This window comes from Littorina saxatilis, linkage group LG13, assembly GCF_037325665.1.
Source record: "Littorina saxatilis isolate snail1 linkage group LG13, US_GU_Lsax_2.0, whole genome shotgun sequence".
Classification (NCBI taxonomy): Eukaryota; Metazoa; Mollusca; class Gastropoda; order Littorinimorpha; family Littorinidae; genus Littorina; species Littorina saxatilis.
The window spans coordinates 29,787,410-29,807,586 of record NC_090257.1 but is presented as its reverse complement, the minus strand read 5'-3'; the positions used below and the strand labels follow the sequence as shown (position 1 = coordinate 29,807,586).

Below are 20,177 nucleotides of genomic sequence, written 5' to 3'. Positions count from 1 at the left end.
CTTCTTGCGTTCGCCGTCACACCATCAGTTTAGTCTGCGAGACGAATGACGTCGTGGCTTCCAGGTCTTGTCTGCTCCCATAGAGTTTGGTGCGGAGAGGGACTGATGCTGGCTTCAAAAGTTAGCAAATGTGACAAACTTGCTCAAAAATAGTTTGTTGTCCTGTTTAAACTGTCAGTCAACAGTCATTTCATAATACGTTGGCTCATGAATTCATTAAGTGAAAATTGCTTCTTTTTTTTTAGCAACACAAGGGAGGCAACTGTGTAATTTCCAGTGTCCGTTTGTCTAACCTTCTTCTTGGTTTCTTTCAGCCTTAGTCTCTTTTTAAAATGTTTCAACTCAAAGAAAAACTTCTCAATCAAACTAAAAAGTATGAAAAGGAGCAATGTTACCTATCTGTAAAAGTGAAAGCAATAGTTCACGCATGTTTGTGAATGCTGCATGCTGAAAACGAGTGTGAAAGCATGCAATTGTTCACGCATGTTTGCGAATGCTGCATGCTGAAAACGAGTGTTCAGTGGAGAAATTATACTCCAAGAGAAGGTCGGATTTCAAGCCCTGAAACTGTTTGTTTTGTTCAGATTTTTTTTAGAGTGGAGGCTGGGGCAGGGTGGGGGGAGGAGGGGGGGGGGGGGTAGGGTGAGTTGCAATCTTAAGCTCTGCAGTTAAATAATGTGTCCAGTCCAGTTGGTTGCTATACAGGTTCACTCCCACCTGGGTTCACATAAGGATTTATTTTCCAGATTCAACTTTGTGCACACCATCCTTTTTGGTGTGTGAACACTGCCGGGCCCTGTACCTGATAAAGATGAGCCTAATTAAACTCAGAGCGAAAGTGTCATTGAGGGTCAGAAAATAATATGTTGTCACACATGAAGGAATGAAACTACTGGGGTCCTGATTTGGCCTATTATGGTCCGCTGGACCCGAATAGCAACAGCTAACTAACTAATGAAACTACTGGGGTCCTGATTTGGCCTATTATGGTCCGCTGGACCCGAATAGCAACAGCTAACTAACTAACTAACTAATGAAACTACTGGGGTCCTGATTTGGCCTATTATGGTCCGCTGGACCCGAAAAGCAACAGCTAACTAACTAACTAATGAAACTACTGGGGTACTGATTTGGCCTATTATGGTCCGCTGGACCCGAAAAGCAACAGCTAACTAACTAACTAACTAACTACTGAAACTACTGGGAAGGTTGACCTGGCACTGACCACTATCCCCAGGGATATACACTGGCACCCCTTTTAAGACCTAACAAATCTGAGAAAATCTGAGGTCTTAAAGAGGAGGGAGTCATTGAAGCGAAACTCGGGTAAATTTACAGACGTTAAAAACAACAGATCGGAGTAAACTGGGTCTTTAAAGGGAGAAAGTCTTTAATCGGGGAGTCTTAAAAGGGGGGTTTCACTGTAGCAGCTAATGAGTTTCCTCAGTGATAAAGACGTTTTCCAGAAAAACAGTGGAACCCCCATTTTAAGACCCCCCAATTAAAGACTCCCTCCCTTTTAAGACAATTTTTTAAGATTTTCTGTTCATAACCTCGACTGTAAATGTATACCCCATTTTAAGACTCCGTCCCTTTCAAGGCAAACTGTTTTGTCGAATCTGTCAAGAAAAATTTCTGTCAGGAAATCATGCAGTTTGTGTGCCAATCAAAGTAAGGGTGCACCGAAGTTTTTGGTTGCTTTTTAGTTTAGTTTGTTTCTTTTGTGGGTGTGTCCTGTTTGAAACCAAAGTAATAAAACAATATACGCACACAATATTAGTGCATATATTGATATGTGCGTGTGATCATGATTTTGTGTTTTGCACAAAATTATATAATGTCCTATTAATATGTCTGAAAGCAGTCAAATGTCCTATTGATGCCGAAGTGCTCAGGACATTTGTCCTATAGGTATGAATTTGTGGCAACATCCCTGCTGTTAGCTTCAGTCGCTTCCTGTTGATCGAACGCCTGCATTCCAGCGTGTTAATACACAGTTACTACACAGTTACTTCAATTCTGAGTGACCTGCTGCAGCACAGCTGGTCTCGGCTAAAAAAAAACTTGGTCAACATAGGTGGGGTAGAAAGTGTTATACACCTGTTGCAAATAAAAAGAATAATAAAAAAACAATGAAACATTCAAATATCCTGTTTCTCTCACATCTGCTCCATTTACATAACTTACAATTAAAATGAAATTCATTGTGTTACTAATACACAATTTTCACACAGCCAACTCAGTTCACAATAGGTTTATTTCTATTATGCTGAATGTTTAGAAATGTAATTTATCAGCATTAGCCAGCAGACAATTCATGTTAATATCATTTTCAAAACAACTGTTTGTTTTCATATTAAAAGTCCCTGACTTTTGCTGAGACAGGTATACTAAGTTTACTGCATGCTTTCAACAATGTACAGTTGTTATGACGGAAACGTAAAGCAAGCACAGACTGAAGATTATTTCAAAAACCAAAGCAGCATTAAAACATGCAGTTATATGGCCATGCAACACTTCACATACACATGCACAGTACATTCATCTATATATCTTTAATAAAAACGAAACATTCACACTGATGGCAATTATAAGTTCAAGCTGAAAACCTGTAAGTGTATGTTAGAAATAAGAATTGCAGTATTAGTCTACGTTAGAAATAAGAATGTAAGAGAAAAACCGAGAGAATAATTTATACACAACACAATTTAAACAATTGGTTTAAAAGTGCTAGCTCTCAAATGTCAAAAACTGCATGCAACAAGCTTCAAAGTTTATCTAGACATGGTTTGAACATTTGAGATTTTCTCAGAAAGGGATCCACCAACACCAGTGATCAAACATAAGAAGCTAAATCGCATCCTTTGTATTATTTTTTATTTGTTTTACCGAACTCCTCCTCCTCCCCCCCTCCCCCCCTTTTTGTTTTAGTACATATGTGACAAACCAACTACCAAGCCCACACACCACCACCACTTTTCTTTTATTAGCATCACCATACCAAGTCATGGTTTTTTTGCATTAAATGTCCCTATACAGCCTTGCAGTGAGTGCCTAAGGCCAACAAACAAAATAGTCTGTTTACGGTAACAAGTCGCGTAAAGCGAAATTACTACATTTAGTCAAGCTGTGGAACTCACAGAATGAAACTGAACACACTGCATTTTTTCACAATGACCGTAGTCCGCTGCTTGTGCAAAATGGAGTGAAACTGATAATAATAATAATAATAATAAATAACTTTTCTATAGCGCGAGTCCCATCAATTGGCTCCAGGCGCTTTACAAATTCATTATAGAATAAACTAGCACAAATCAACAAGCATACAAAACATACATTTAACTGAGACATAACACCAAGATCTCAGGCACTAAGCAAAACTTAGCGTACAATGTTAAAAGTAAACACACACACACACACACACACACACACACACACGCGGTAGTGGTTTCGCTGTGCTGCATAGCACGCTTTTCTGTACCTCTCTTCGTTTTAACTTTCTGAGCGTGTTTTTAATCCAAACATATCATATCTATATGTTTTTGGAATCAGGAACCGACAAGGAATAAGATGACATTGTTTTTAAATCGATTTTGGAAATTTAATTTTGATCATAATTTTTATATTTTTAATTTTCAGAGCTTGTTTTTAATCCAAATATAACATATTTATATGTTTTTGGAATCAGGAAATGATGTAGAATAAGATAAACGTAAATTTGGATCGTTTTATATAAAAAAAATAATTATTACAATTTTTAGATTTTTAATGACCAAAGTCTTTAATTAAATTTTAAGCCACCAAGCTGAAAGTCCGGCCTTTGTCGAAGACTGCTTTACAAAAATTTCAATCAATTTGATTGAAAAATGAGGGTGTGACAGTGCCTCCTCAACTTTTACAAAAAGCCGGATATGACGTCATCAAAAGTATTTATCGAAAAAATGAAAAAAACGTCCGGGGATTTAATTCCCAGGAACTCTCATGTCAAATTTCATAAGGATCGGTCCAGTAGTTTAGTCTGAATCGCTCTACACACACACACACACACACACACACATACACCACGACCCTCGTCTCGATTTCCCCTCAATGTTAAAACATTTAGTCAAAACTTGACTAAATGTAAAAATAGGGTCGGTAGGTCGGGATTTTTTTTTTCCCTCCAAAAAACATATTTTTAAGGTATTTTGCCAAAAAAACAAAGACTTTTTTTTTTTTTTCCCCCAAATGCCAAAAAAAGTCTAGGGTCGCGCGAAAAAATAGGGTCGGTCGGGATACCCTAAACAGACTATTTTTTTGGGGGGGGCCTAAAACTAAATTCAAGTAAACTTCATAGTTGATTTGCAATAACAATGACAAAAGCTGTACGTCTGACTTCAATTGCAATATAGAATTCACAGCAATTTATTTAACTCATGAAACATTTTTCTTTCTTTTCGTTCTCTGTTAGATCGTCAGTCCGGACTGCAGGACGAAACGTGCTGTCTTCTCTAACTCATGAAACAACCTAATTAGTATCCTTGCTGAAATTCTTCTCTGTGAGAATACTAATTAACAGCTATGCTGCTAAACAGCTAAATCAAACTGCATGTAATGGCCTACTTTACACTAGATACAACACCTAGTTTGCATTCCCGCATCCACAAGCTGTCATATATATACAAACTGAACACACACACACATAATTAATTATACACACAATATGTTACTTGACAATAAAGTGACACATGAATGCAATACCTCATCTGATGGCGCAAGTTGGAAATACGATACCTGCAAGACAACATTAATTAAATACATGACTTGATTATGCTATCAGGCTATGATGGATGTGTGTGTGTGTGTGTGTGTGTGTGTGTGTGTGTGTGTGTGTGTGTGTGTGTGTGTGTTTGTGTGTGTGTGTTGATCTGTGTGTGTGTGTGTGTACATGTGTGTGTATACATGTGTGTATGCATGTGTGTGTATGCATGTGCGTACGTTCGTTACAAAAATGGAGGTTACACTCCTAATATGTCATCACAATGATAAGTGCCAAGATTGCTATTTAGAATACAACCAGACACAAGTAATGACACACACACACACACACACACACTCATTCTCTCTCTATCAATGTCTAAATGGGGCGGGGATAGAGCTCAGTTGGTAGCGCGCTGGATTTGTATTCAGTTGGCCGCCGTCAGCGTGAGTTCGATCCCAGGTTTGGCGGAAATTTATTTCAGAGTCAACTTTGTGTGCAGACTCTCTTCGGTGTCCGAACTCCCCCCCCGTGTACACTACATTGGGTGTGCACGTTAAAGATCCCACGATTGACAAAAGGGTCTTTCCTGGCAAAATTGCTTAGGCACAGTTAATAATTGTCTACCTATACCCGTGTGACTTGGAATAATAGGCCGTGAAAGGTAAATATGCGCCGAAATGGCTGCAATTACTGGCCGTATAAAATTTCATCTCACACGGCATCACTGCTGAGCGCCTAGAACTGTACCCTCGGAATATGCGCGATATAAGCCTCATTGATTGATTGATTGATTAAACTATCCATCCTTGAGTAACAAAGATTGTTCGTTTATTTGTGCGTTTTTTAACCATCCATATGCTACACCATGCACTCACAGACAAAATCATCTCATTTCAATAACAGAAATAGTCTATGTTCAACTTAAAAGTAAACTTATTCACAGGTGGGGTGACTTCACACTCCAAATATTGAAAGTACATCCCCCCCAAATTTAACCCCTTCACTGCCACAGTATAACAGCATTTTGGTATTGCTGTGTGCCAGGGCAAAATTTCGCTTTCTTCGGTAGGTTCACTAATCTGTTCACTGCTCGATCATTTATTGAGATATCTCCATAAATCACTTCTTGTAGAGCTTCCAGAACACTGTATCGCTTGAAAACAGGTCTACGAGTTGAGGTCCGACTTTCGGCCGCCATTGTGAATTCTATCTATGGTTCTACACTTCTAACAAAGTTTTCAACACGTGGTACTAACTTATCCGAACGGTCAATGGGAAAGAACTGTGTTTAGAACCCCATACAAGAACTTGGACAGTGGTTACCTCCCATTTAGTTTTCAGAAATGTCCTGAAATGTTGCTGACGCAAATCCCCCATACTAGGTACGGTTATGGGCGTACGGCAAACCGAAAATGACCACGTACCTACTACGGGGTGGGCAGTGAAGGGGTTAAGACTTTGTCCTTTATTAAACACCCTGCTTTCTCTGAGGTTTTCAAGTTCATAGACTATGTTAACTCTTACCAGTTCGCTCCCTTACCCATCGTAAGCAAGCTTACGATGCCCCCCCCCCCCCCCCCCCCATTGTAGTTTTCCTTTGACCAATTATCTAATTATCAAAAAAAATTGGTTATTTTACATTGGATGGGTCAGACAGTGAATAAACTCATATGTTAAACACACTCTATGACAGAAACAAGCTGGGTTTTTGTTATAAGTTAGTTTATAGGAATGCATTACTAGACCCAAAAAAATAAATAGTCTGTTAACGGTAACATAGGCCCAAAAAATAGGGTCGTTAGTTCGGCACTTTTTTTTTTTTTTTTTTTTTCCCCCCACAAAAACATATTTTAAAGTTATTTTGCCAAAAAAAAAAAAAAAGACCTTTTTTTTACCCCCCCCCCCCTCCAAAAAAACCTAATTTTAAGTTATTTTGCCAAAAAAACAGATTTTTTTAAAAAAAAATTCCCCCCCCCCAAATGCCAAAAAAAAGTCTAGGGTCACGCGAAAAAATAGGGTCGGTCGGGATACCGTAAACAGACTATTTTTTTTTTGGCCTTAGGCATGCGTATGTCATGAAATGTCCAACTTTGAAATTTGGGTGGGGGTAGTCAGGTGACAATAACTTTTTTGTCTATCAGCAAAACTCAATAAAACTTTGCTATGTTAAGTAAAATGAATGCCAAAACAGACTAGTTAGCTGCATATCTAAAATAAACTGAACACAAAATTTCTTCTTTGTGTTTGTCAAGTGTTCCAAAAAATGGGCGTACAAATTTCAACAAAAATCATGTTGTCACCCCCATAACCTTTTTTACCTTTAAAGATAGCACAATTATCTTTGCAAATATGAAAAGCTTATTCATTTTCCTTTCATTTGATATATAACTTTCTATATTTCATTTAGAATATGACCCCAGATAGCCACTCGGCAAGTAGGCACCAACAGCACTGTAAAATATGCCCTAAAACCCCCGAACTGGTAAGAGTTAATAGTCTCCTGTCCGCCCAGCGACCTTCCCCTTGACCCTGCTTGTGACCTCGATGTATTTTGCCCCCGCAAGGGGTACGGTACTCTCTAAGCACCCAAAACCTCAAAGAGAGATAACTGGCGGAAACCTTCCTATTGTAGTCTCCTGTATGACGGCTTACTAGTGCCAAAACCTCATAATTGTAATTATCAAGGTAAAATTAGTAATTTTCCCTTGATAATTACCATTTTCACGTGTTAATTACTAATTTTCCCCGGAAAATTACTAATTTTTCCGGAAAAATGACTAACTTTCACCTGTTAATTACTAATTTTTAGTTTTGGCTCACTTCCTGATGGATTGCTAGTGCCGAAACTAAAAATTAGTAATTTTCCCGTGAAAATTAGTAACTAACAGATGAAAACAGTAACTGACAGCGTTAGTAATTATCACGTGATAATGGGTAACACCAGGTTTTGGCACTAGAAAGCCGTCATACTCCTGTCCGCCCAGCCGACCTTCCCCTTGACCCTGCTTGTGACCTCGATGTTTTTTGCCCCCGCAAGGGGCTACGTACCCAAAACCCCAGAGAGATAACTGGCGGAAACCTTCCTAATTTACACCTATTATAAGACCCTCTGTTTTAAAGGTCCTTGTCTACATTTTTATACCGAAATCGCCATTTGACCATAAAAATGCAGAGTCTATTATCTACAATTATCAACAATACACCCCCTTTCGAATATGAATAACAATAGTACATGGACTTGGATTCCTAGATTATATTTCCGTAATTTTGGAACAGATTTATCTTGTTTTAATTCAATTATTGGTCCTAAAAAGTTTAAAGGGTTAGATAGTCTTCAGTCCTCCTTCTGGAGCAAAGTACTGCGAGTCTGGTTGGAACATAATACACTGCACTCTCCTTCATCTCTGAAGATGGCCTGCATATGGAATAATGTCGATATAAAATATCAAAATAATGTAATTTATTTTGACAACTGGGCAAAAAAAGGAATAACACATGTCAATGACCTTTTAGAAAACAATTCCATTTTGTCATTTCAAAATGTACAGAACTTAATTGGTACTTCACCAGAACTCTATTTACAGTACATTGTTGTTCACTCGGCGTTGTCTCGTTATTTAAAGAACAATACGGATTATGTATATGCTGCTACTGAAGAATTTTCAAAATTGTATTTTAATGATAAAGTTATGTTAAAAGCTAGAGACTTTCGAAATTTTATGACAGATATGAAATATAGTCAACCCTGCTGTGTTCAATTTTGGCTGAACAAACTTGGTATTAATATTGAAGAAAAAGTTTGGCTCAATGCAAAAGAGACAACAACAGAAACCAGACTAAAAGAATTACAGTGGAAGATATTACACAATATATACCCAACCAATATTCTTCTCTTAAAAATGGGACTCACAAATAATGATAAATGTCCATATTGTATTGAACAAGTTGATTATATTGAACATTTCTTTTTCTATTGCAGTAAAATTCACCATTTGTGGAAGCATGTTGAAACATTGTTTTACGATCGATATAACATAGCAATTATTTTACAAGCAACAGATGTGCTGATTTGTGTGCGAGATAAGAATGGTTTGACACATGATATGTTTAAGTATCTTACCCATTTAATCTTGATTGGAAAAATGTGTATAAGTAAATTTAGATATGGGACACCCCTTGAAATATTATTTATTTTTCAAAGGGATTTAACCCTCAGGGGACTGGTATAAAACAAGTGCAAGTTTAAATTGAGTGTTTGAAATAATAATATTTAGAGACTGTTATTTACGGGATAGAAATGTATGATAAAAAAAAAAAAGGAATTAATTTATGTTATGATTATTTTTATTTATTTACTTAAACATATTAGTTTACTGATAAAGTTTGTTGATCTAAAAATGTACACATTTGACTGAGAAAAGAAAAGACCTATGAAGAAGGTTTGCTCCAAGCCACACACGAAAAAAAACGAAAAAAAAAATATAAAAAAAATAATAAAAAAAATAATAAGGCAAAAAATAATAATAAGGCAAAAAATAATTGTAGTAGCAAACCTGCATGCAACTGAGGTTTTTAAAAAAAACAAAACAATACACCCCCTTTCGATCAGGAAAGACGAAGCCAGTGTAGCCGTTTGAAAATTCATTGTAGTATTCCAGCGTAGTACTCATATTAGGATATGCTTATTTGGAAAATGCCAAGCGCAAAACTCCTCTCAAATCCCGTGCATTTCGTGCGTTTAAAAAAAAGCGTGGACAGCGCTCCAGTGTCAAACTGTTGCTGCACTTGTTTGTGCGTGGCTATAAGGCCTAAAAAAAAAATAGGTGTGGTTACAGTAGCCCGACCTACCCTATTTTTGGGGGCCGACCCTATAACTTTTTATTACATTTGTAAAAAAAATGCACACAAAAAACAAGTAAACGAGTGCAGAAAACGCAATGAAAGCGAAAGCGCCCGAGTCGCACACTTATTTCCCTGTCAAGTAGGTTTAATTTGTACACATTATAAAAAAAAAGTTAAACAAAAAAAAAAGTGATTGCCTACCTTCCTACCCTATTTTTTTTTGGCTATGTTACCGTAACCACACCTATTATTTTTTTTGGCCTAAGCATAGTGACATGAATTTGGTTGGTCAGTATTTTTAGGCAAAGCACATGTTCTCAGCAAACAGAAAACAAAATATTGGAAGCGTGAGTCACGCTACCCAAAAATAAAATCTTTTTTTACATATTTTTTTTTTCTATAACTTTTTTTCCCATGGTTCATTCATTATCTGACATCACTTTTTAACGAAATCTAACCATAAGATTATTGAAAAAAAAGCAAAAATGTAGACGACCACCTTTAAGTGCAATCTTCTCAGATTGTTGAAGGTTGTAAAAGGGGGCGGGGTTACACTGCAAACGTGCAAACAAGATGAAAATTATACAAAACAGAGCAGTGTGATGCTCACCGGAAGATCTGGAGGGTTGGTGAGCAGTAAGCAGCCAATCAGCTGCATGACGGCATACGTGCCACCAAGGATGATGAACATCATCGGCACTTTGTCTAGAATGTCATCCTGGGTGAAGAACCTGTTCAAACATTAAGAACTTGAACCTCAAGCTTAATCATCATCCTTTTCACACACACACACAAAGATTAAAGCCATATGTACTCGATGACTATACACGCTAATTGCTTTACCAACAGCTGGAGACATGCTAAATTAAGTTCCCTGCAAAATATTGTGGTCTAGGACCCCTTCAATGTTGAGATATGTTAACCCATATGTGCCCACCGTCCCATATATGGGACGCTATCTTTTAGTGGAGATTATAAATTGACTGAACTCAATAAAGTGGTTATCATTCCCCAGACATATCAAGGGAGGCTACGTGTGTCCAGTTTTCGTGTTGAACGGGATGTATCTCCCTTACCGTTTCACACAGGTGCAGCCATTTGCATTTTTTGGTCTGAATTGATGAGCAGAATGGCAAGCAGTAAAAGGTAAGTTGTTATTTTCTTTACCAATGACTTTTATATATCAAACAAAGAATAAATAATGGAGATACTGATGTTATCTGAATATGGATTTCGCGGATTGTTTAAAAAAAGTTTTGCTTGCATCTGTGAGTGTTTGAAGTGCCGTCCCATATATGGGACCGTGGGCACGAGAGGGGTGGGGTTTTTAACACATACAAAGAAGGATTTGCTTCTCTTGTCTTCCAGACTCTATAATGTCAACGAAGTTTTATCAATGCTGGAAGATGACAGCAGTGTCCAGGAAGCCTCTGTCTTCATTGAGCCACCTCCTGTGACTGAGGACACTGATGAAGACAGCAGAGAAGAAGACGGGGAAGGGACAGTCTCCAACCTCAATGGCCGTCAGCTGCGGGCGCCTGCTTCTGCCACATGTTGTCAGGAATGGTCAACGCCAGCAACTTTATGAACCCGAGAATGACAGGTCTTCAGATGAAGAAAGAATAAGATTGGACATAAGCTTAAGCTTGTGTAAAACAGTAATCTAGGGTTATCTGTAGTGGAATTATCAATCCAACGCCCAAACCTCCCTCTGTCTCTCTCTGTCTCTGTCTCTGTCTCTCTCTGTCTCTCTCTCTCTAATTTTATGTTTATTGCGGTTTTTAGAATGCACCCTCGACCTCTCGGACCACTACTGCAACTTCCACTGAGCGCAGGCAGAGTCAACGGCAGAAAAATAAACCCAGGCCTCCTTATGAACTTGACATCTTCAGTTCTTCAGATGAAAGAGTAAGTGTGGAAAAACAATTTGTATGCGATGGAACGACAACAATATCGTGAACGTCGTCTCAAACAAGGTTGGGGTACATCCACTTCGGGTGGCAAAGAGGTGGTCAAGGTCAGAGTCCAGGCAAGTTCAACTCCCACAGCCCTTCCTGATTCGCCACTACAACCAAACCATGGGAGGTGTTGATCGCACTGATCAGAACGTTGGTAAGTACAGGGTTGCCATACGCTCGAAGAAGTGGTGGTGGGCCATCTTTGCCTACGGCCTAAACGTCTGTATCCAACAGGTGTGGTATCCAACAGGTGTGGCATCTGTACCGAGCAACTGAGGCTGCAAAGAACAACCCGCTGGATCTTCTCGCCATCCGCAGGCGAGTTGTCAGGGTCTACCTTGGCCGCGCTTCACACCATGCAGCACCTGGCCGTCCAAGAGGCCACGTTTCTGTGGACAAGCGGGTCTTGACGAGATCAGGTTTGACCGACTGGACCATCTGGTGGAATTACGGTCAACACAACTGAGATGCGGAGCTTGCGGCAAGAAGACCAAGCACCGTTGCTCAAAATGCAAGGTCGGGGTTCATGACCGATGCTTCCGGCAATATTACACTAAATGATGTTCTTCAACGTATGTGAACCACGACTGCAACACTCTATTCTTCAGTTGAATTGAAGTCAAAATGACAAAAGCCACCGACTGTTTCCAGAGTCAGAAACGAAATGTCGAATTGTGTTCACAGTTTGTTTCATTCTGTACAAAATGTTAGAATGAACAGTTTATTTCCCATTTATCAAAGGCAACAATTGCTCAAAATTCAGTTGTGTGACTTGTTTATGTTATCTTGAATGATTTTATTTCAATAAAAGTTCAGATCATCTGTAATTTTTGCTTTTCTATGTAATGTGAGAAAGTAAGAAAACCCCTACCCTCTCGTGCCCACTGTCCCATATATGGGACGGTAACGTTTTGTCTTCTAAATCACTAATTTCAAAGTTTTACTCCAAATGAGTATGAAATAGGTCAATTATAGACCAAATGCCATGCAAACAAGCAATTTTTGTTTGAAAAAAAAATTTGGGCATATATGGGTTAATTTTCATTTTGATCTGGATCGTCCTATTTATAGATTTGCCAACAGAGGTAGCGTTGACGCAAGGGAAATAACTCCGCCTCTTTGTTTACATCCAAAGTTTTTGAGACTCTAAAACAAGCTGTAATGCATGTATATGGTCCGCGCATGGCGACATATCGTCATTACATGGTCTTATGGTGCGTTTGACATCGATTATGGGCAAACTACACTTTGTAAACACGGGAGCGCGTACATATGCCTTTAAGCTGTGCATAAGTAATTAAGACTTAGTAGCAGTGTTATGGTACAATTGGTTGTATGCAAATTGCAACATGCTCAATATCTTTATCAACTAAGCAACACCCCGATGTGACATACGGATACAGTGGAACCCCCCTTTTAAGACCTCCATAAATCTGAGAAAATTGGGTCTTAAAAAGGAGGGAGTCTTAAAATGGGGGTAATTTTACAGAGGCAATGAACAGAAAGTCTGAGAAAACAAGGTCTTAAAAAGGAGGGAGTCTTAAATTGGGGGGTCTTAAAGGAACTGAACTTGTCAAATCCAGGTGCACGGAGCCCCTGGGGCTTTTAGTCATACCTCAGGCAGCTATCCGTTAGAAGAACTATCAGGTTTCATTGACTTGCACCCAAAGAGTCAAGAACTGCGGTTTTTTTTACGAATTAATTTCGTATTCGGACCCGGCTGGTCTTGACCTATTTTTGGATCTAAATTTAGATCAGGTAGATCATCACATCATGCACAAAAAGACACGTCACTAAGCAAACTATGTCAGACGTCATCATGAGTTTGAGTAAAACAAAATGGAGGCCGGAATAACTCCGACCAAACACCACGTAATAACTAGGTTAATTTATGCACTCGCGTGAACAAGAAACTGTCGAGCTTCACAGATGCCGTCGTTGGGTAGTTTTGGGTTTGTTTTACTACCATAGGAGGATTTTTGAACTGTAAATGCACTCAGCTACAACAAAAACGCAAAACGAAGGCTGTGAGCTGCACTGTGCCTTTAAAAAGGGGGGTTCCACTGCAACATTATTGTGTGCAAGCAGACGCTTTTGCCCCAGCAGATTTTAAAACGGCTCTGGCAACAAATATCACCGTCACCCTTCCTCACGTATCTTTCAACATAACGCCTTGAGAGTTTAACTTCCAGCAAGCAGATACTTCTCATTTTAGGTTCCCCATGGTAGTACACACTCAAACTATTTCTTTATCATCCGAGTTAAACCATATTGTAATTCAATCAATTTGGCGTTTTAATGAAACAGATCCTGTGATTGGTCAGAATGCCCCAACTCATTAAAAATTACCGGTCATTAATTGTCGATAACCACTCGCTAAAAAATTCATTAACCACCTGCTGGCGAGGCGCATTGATACAACCTCAACTAGTCTCCGTTAGCTTTGAGGGTAATTTTACAAGTAGGAAATATGAAGGCCAACGAAATACCAAGACCATAAGGTATGCGAAGTGATGACGTCGAATACGTGACGTAAGTTGATGCACGAATTCTTCCGGACTACGTCAGTCAATTCCAAAGATCGCTTTCGTGATGACAAGAATTTGTTTTAGAGTTCGCTGTCCAAAAACCCGTCAAAAAAGAAGGGAAAATGTATGTGAAAGAAAACAAAACAGGAGCAGAGTGATAAGATAGGAATACAGAGACATATTTCTTGGGACTTGACCCTTGCAGGTAGGTGGACTGAAAGTAGTGTGTGAACAGAACAGAACCAATTCTGTCTGTTTACCATCGCATGAAAGCAGGAAAGAGATCGTCGTCAGATTGAATTACAATAACATTAACATGCTTCCATTTGAAACTTCTCGGTCTTCATCGAGGATTGACGCCCTCCCAAAGTTTAATTGAAGCCCGACGGAGCGAGTGGTCGGGCGTCAATCCACGATGACGACCTCGAAGTTTCAAATGGAAGCATGTTAATGTGTAAGTAACTCTGCTGCGATTAGATCGTACCAGTTGTTCTGTATGAGGCAATCGCCAGTTGACTAGCAACATCTCGCTCTGATTGGCTGGGAGTGTTCTGGCACTTACGATTGCATATTATAGAAAATACATGTATCACAGAAACTATTCTCTAAAGCTACGAAAGCATCGTCTATGATTCTCTCTCTCTCTCTCTCTCCCCCCCCCACCCCCCCTTCCTCTCTCTTTGCAAACTTACTTATCCCCATTGATAGTGAGGTCTGGAGACAGGTTGTTGGGGTTGATGTAGGCTGTCTGAATCTGGTCAAAGATGAATGCTCCCCCGCCAAACCCAGCCACGACACAGCCATTCACCAAACCCTTCCTCTTCGGCAGCCACTGAAAAACAGGTCTCATTTCTCAAACGTCTTATTATGTGATATAGATTGATACCCTCCGCTTGAATTGTGTGTGTGGGTGGGAGTGGGGGGGGGGGTATAGTGGTGGGGTGCAATTGAATGTACTATGATCCCTGATACAGAATGTGTGTGTCTAGGGCATTTCAGATGTTTTAATGTTTTGGTTGATAATACACATGTTTTTTCTTAGAGCAGGCAACCACACTTCTCCATCCTTTGTTTCTGTGTATGGATAAAATATTATCTTATGTCTTACGTCTCAGACATGAGACTAAATCCTTACCCTCATGCCAACAGCCATAGGCACAGCATAAGCTATACCAATGCCAAGACCAAACATCAGCCCATAAGTTATGGTGGTGGCCGCAAAGGAATATTGGATGGCAAAGTATGTCAGCATCACGCCAAGGCTGAAACAAGATCAATCAAACATCAAACGAGAGTAGAGAGTTTGCTTTTTTACTTCGGGATTTTTTTCAACAGCAAAATAAGCTAGTACCTCATCTGTTTCTGCGCTACCCAGATTAATAAATGCTACATTTTGATTGTAAATATTTTCTCAGAGTGGACAGTGTGTGTGTGTGTGTGTGTGTGTGTGTGTGTGTGTGTGTGTGTGTGTGTGTGTGTGTGTGTGTGTCTGTATGTGTGTGTGTGTACGTGTGTGCGTGTGTGTGTGTGTGTGTGTTGTGTGTGTGCACAGTGTGTCCGTGCATGTGCGTGTACGTTTATTTCTTCACCTTCATAGTTTCAAGTGAGCTCGTTTTTGTATCTGATTGAAGATGAGTCTTTGTTGACTATTCTTCTGACAGATAGTTTATCAAAATACTGAAATCCTTAATTGTTGCTTTAAAAAAAAAAAAATCTTTCTTGAATGCTTTGCTCATTTTTCACCTTGTCTTGTGAACGCACATGACTAAGTAACAGAGAGTGAGAGAAAGTGTCTGTCAACCTGTCTGTCTGTTAGTACGTGTGTGACGTACGCAGTGAGTGATGTATGCAAGTGTGTTTTCTCTCTCTCTCTACCATCGATCATTCTCTTTGCTAATTATTGAACCAAAATATAAATTCAAGCAAATAAATTAAGTTGTTTTACCTTTGGAACCATGCCCCTAACAAAACGGTCAGTCTTGGTCCCAGGCGTTTTTCCATAAGACCACCAAAGAACATGGACGCTCCCTGTCCCATGGCCGCCACTGCGTTGATCCACACACTCTGTCCATAGGTCAGGTCAGATGGGGAGCTACGCTTGCGAATATAGGACGTCAAGTACGGGGTCAGATTCCCTGTAGAAAAAAAATCAGAGGATCAGATTCATTAAACAGAAAGACTGCTTAAGGCTAAAAAAAAGTAACATTTTGTTTCAGAAGACTAAGGCCAAACAAATTAGGATTGGTAGACTAGGTCGGTTTTTTTAATGTTTTTTTTATTATTGAAACTTGTTTTTCATTTAAACAGTGAGGCGCTTGTGGATTTCTATTGGCCGGAAATCACGTCAGCTTTTTCTCCTCGATGACGGGGAAGAGAAGCTTTCCTAGTAAAGTCTGCGATATCGTGTTTTGTCTCTTTTTGTGTGTGGAAGGGTCAAACAAAAATGTTGGGTTTAAGTCAGGGAATTAGAAACATTGAATTTTTATCTAGGCCTCACATCCCAAAACCAAGAATCAGAAAGCAAGAGTGGAACATTTTTATTAATTGACAACAAAAACCATTCAGTTCAGCATTGTACAGTAGCAGGAATGTATCATTATATATATAACTAATTGCTGACATCTTCTTCTTATTCTGCGTTCGTGGGCTGAAACTCCCACGTACACTCGTGTTTTTTGCACGAGTGGAATTTTACGTGTATGACCGTTTTTTACCCCGCCATTTAGGCAGCCATACGCCGTTTTCGGAGGAAGCATGCTGGGTATTTTTGTGTTTCTATAACCCACCGAACTCTGACATGGATTACAGGATCTTTTTCGTGCGCACTTGGTCTTGTGCTTGCGTGTACACACGGGGGTGTTTCGACACCGAGGAGAGTCTGCACACAAAGTTGCAAGACTCTGAGAAATAAATCTCTCGCCGAACGTGGGGACGAACTCACGCTGACAGCGGCCAACTGGATACAAATCCAGCGGGCTACCGACTGAGCTACATCCTCGCCCCAATTGCTGACATGATAATCGCTGGCCTTATCTTGAAAATATTGAAGTACAATGGAACCCCCTTTTTTAACACCCCTAAATTTAAGACTTCCTCCCTTTTAAGACGTACCTTGCTTTTTCAGATTTCCTGTTAAGGCCACAAAAAAATAGGTGTGGTTAAGGTAACATAGCCACAAAAAAATAGGGTAGGAAGGTTAGGCAATAATTTTTTTTTTTTTACTTTTTTTTTCTAATGACTTTTGTGTACAAATTAAACCTACTTGACAGGGAAATAAGTGTGCGACTCTAGCGCTTTCGCTTTCATTGCGTTTTTTGCACTCGTTTTTTTTTGTTTTTTGACAAATGTAATAAAAAGTTATAGGGTCGGCCCCCAAAAATAGGGTAGGTCGGGTTACCGTAACCACACTATTTTTTTTTTAATAATCTCTGCAAATTTATCCCCATTTGAACACTCCCTCCTTTTTAAGACGCGATTTTCTCAGATTTTTGAAAGTCTTAAAACAGGCGTTCCACTGTAGTTCTTTAAGCTTTTAGGATGAACCCCTACCCTTCTGTACCCGACAAGATATCTCAAATTTTTCACATTGTTTCATCAAGTTCACATGAACCAAAGAGATTAAATTACGCCGGCTTTGCCGGCGCACGAAGGAAAGGAGATAAACGCGCAAAACACTGGAGACCTTCTAAAAATAGTAACGTGCAGTGACCTTCTAAAAATAGTAACGTAGTAACGGGAATATGGATTGACGCCACACGGAGGAAGGGAGATAATCGCGGCTGAAAACACTGGAGAAGATAAGGAAGAGTTACTGGTAGTGGATCCAGACCAAAAAAACCAAAATCGGTTCAGCGCGCACAGCGCTGCGCGCTGAGAGCACGTGTTGAAATATCTCATCGACCAGGTTGTGTCCAGGGTGTACCTGAATATGATCACCAAATTTGAAACAGATCCATCGAGAACCTTGGCCGCGCATCGCGCACAGACAGACACAAGTCGTATATATATATAGATGCATGCAGATTCCTTTGCATACATTTAAAATTATTTACACTGTTGATTTATGAACATTGTTAAAATAAAAGTCAATAAAAAGTGATTGTAGTAGGCCTGTGACCTCAATTGGTATCATTAGTGTCAAGGCCAACTAAAGTTATCAGTTAATAAGAATATTACTCAGTGTGTTCGTTATATGTATAGTTATTCGTTTCAAACTTGCTACTCACTAAAACATCTGTACTATACTGATTGTATAATACTGCAAAATGTACTGCTCCCACACACCGGTAATTTAATCATTCTCAACTGTCAAAATGAAATGGTAGGGGCTACTGTTACGCCTTTTTCAAGTCGTAATTCGACTCAGAAATTCTATAGTTACGGCATGACGTCATTTTACTGTCGTAACCCGCTCACTGCAGGCTTCGGTTACACCTTTTTCACGAGGGTATAGGGTATAGTACCTAGTAAACGCCCACCCCTAACTTTTAGGCAAAATTGGTGCATAGGGGGGTGGGGGGGGGGGGGTGGGGGGAGTATAGGGGAAGGGCTCCTAATATGGACCACTTTTTGTTTCATGCTGAAAACTAGCTTGTTTTTTTGCGAAGACGTTTCATTTTGTGTTTGGTAGTCGCTGCACCTGCAGGGTTCGCGACAACCGAACGTAGAGCTGGACAAACACGTTCGTTTCAAAGTCCGAGATAACTTTTTGCAACCTGTCGAAGGACTCGAACGTACTTCCTACTGTCAAAACTGCTTCGCTGTGAAGTCTGCTATCGGGTAGAAACGCACAACCACTACTAATGAACTGTTGAACACGTCTGTCCTCACTTGACCCACGCTTTAAAATGGCCGCCCAAACCGGATCAAACCGGAAGTAGAGCGCGGCCCTGGCGTGGAAATGCTTTGTGGCGTAATCAAAGCAAAGAAGGAAAAAGTTATGGGCGGCGTAAGTGTAGCCACTGCGAAATGAAATATAACAAGACACACATGTACTTAAAATATATAGCTCTCTTTTAACTGTAATTGTTACAAGTGTAAACTTTCTCTCAGTTTTCTAACATGATTTCTGTCATTAATGACAGTGTTATTCTTGTGAGATATGTGATGTGGAATACGGGCGATACAAAGTCAAGGAAATACGATGATCCCATGACTGATAAACTAGTCATGAGAATATTGATGACACCACCCACCTCTCTCTCTCTCTCTCTCTCTCTCTCTCTCTTTGAAATATAAACAGAAACATGTACACACTCCTCTGACAAACAAAGGCATACACTCACACGTAGATCTATACACTTCTCTGACACTCCAATCCAAAGCCTGTACACGACTACAGGCTTTGCTCAAAGATCACTTCTCAGCTGTAGCAGACGACACATAATTTAGCAGCAAAGTTTTGAAAGTTTCACAGCTTGTACGTTCAAACTCGATAATGCTCGCACCCACCGCCTTCTAACAGTCGACTGGGCACAGATATGTCGCAATCAAAAGCGTTACAAATGTACTTACCGAAAGTGTACAACGTTCCGAGTGTCAGATGAATCAAAATACCCGCGACGATCACAAGGCAAGCTCTGCAAGCCACCGCCATCTTGTTCTTGCTTACGGGAGGTGTTATTGTTGTCTTGGTCAAGAAGTCAACTTGGGAGGTTCGTATTTCGTACCCCGACACCGTCACACACACAAAAAAGTAAATTTTAAGGGGCTTATTGTCTGTCAGGTCTTAATTGCCTAGATTGGACATGAATTGGTTCATACGATTCGAGTTTTTACGCCCTCACGGCTTTTGATGTATGCGTGTTTAGGTGGTATCAGCCATCTGCACTAATGGTAGAATGACCACATGCCATTGTGGTGACACAGGGGTGGGAGATGGATACCATCTCTGGGTCTGCACATAAAGTTGACCCGTGTCCGTCCCAGCCCGGGTTCGAACCAGCGACCTTTCGATCACAAGTCCAGTGCTCTACCCCCTGAGCTACCCGGGCCCCCAACACCGTCACTGTGACCAGCTCCGCATTTATAACCATTTCAGTGCATCATATGACTATTTAACCAACCAGGACTGAAATCAGGTGACCCGCTAAATGGTTTATATAGCGG

General features: G+C 39.9%; 1 protein-coding gene across 3 annotated transcripts in view; it reads right to left on the bottom strand.

The window, feature by feature from the left end:
• Positions 1 to 19,680, bottom strand: part of LOC138945986 (L-lactate transporter-like) — a 37,183-nt gene extending 17,503 nt beyond the window's left edge. For 2 of the 3 annotated variants that reach the window (XM_070317519.1, XM_070317520.1), the window contains exons 1-6: positions 19,584 to 19,680; positions 16,015 to 16,204; positions 15,205 to 15,331; positions 14,762 to 14,901; positions 10,194 to 10,314; positions 4,741 to 4,773 (exon numbers count right to left, since the gene is read on the bottom strand). In XM_070317519.1, the coding sequence (XP_070173620.1) occupies positions 4,741 to 4,773; positions 10,194 to 10,314; positions 14,762 to 14,901; positions 15,205 to 15,331; positions 16,015 to 16,204; positions 19,584 to 19,665 (693 nt within the window). In that variant the 5' untranslated portion in view covers positions 19,666 to 19,680. The remainder of the gene's footprint in view (positions 1 to 4,740; positions 4,774 to 10,193; positions 10,315 to 14,761; positions 14,902 to 15,204; positions 15,332 to 16,014; positions 16,205 to 19,583) is intronic. The other variant, XM_070317521.1, reaches the window with a different exon arrangement.
• Positions 19,681 to 20,177: the final 497 nt, after the last annotated feature.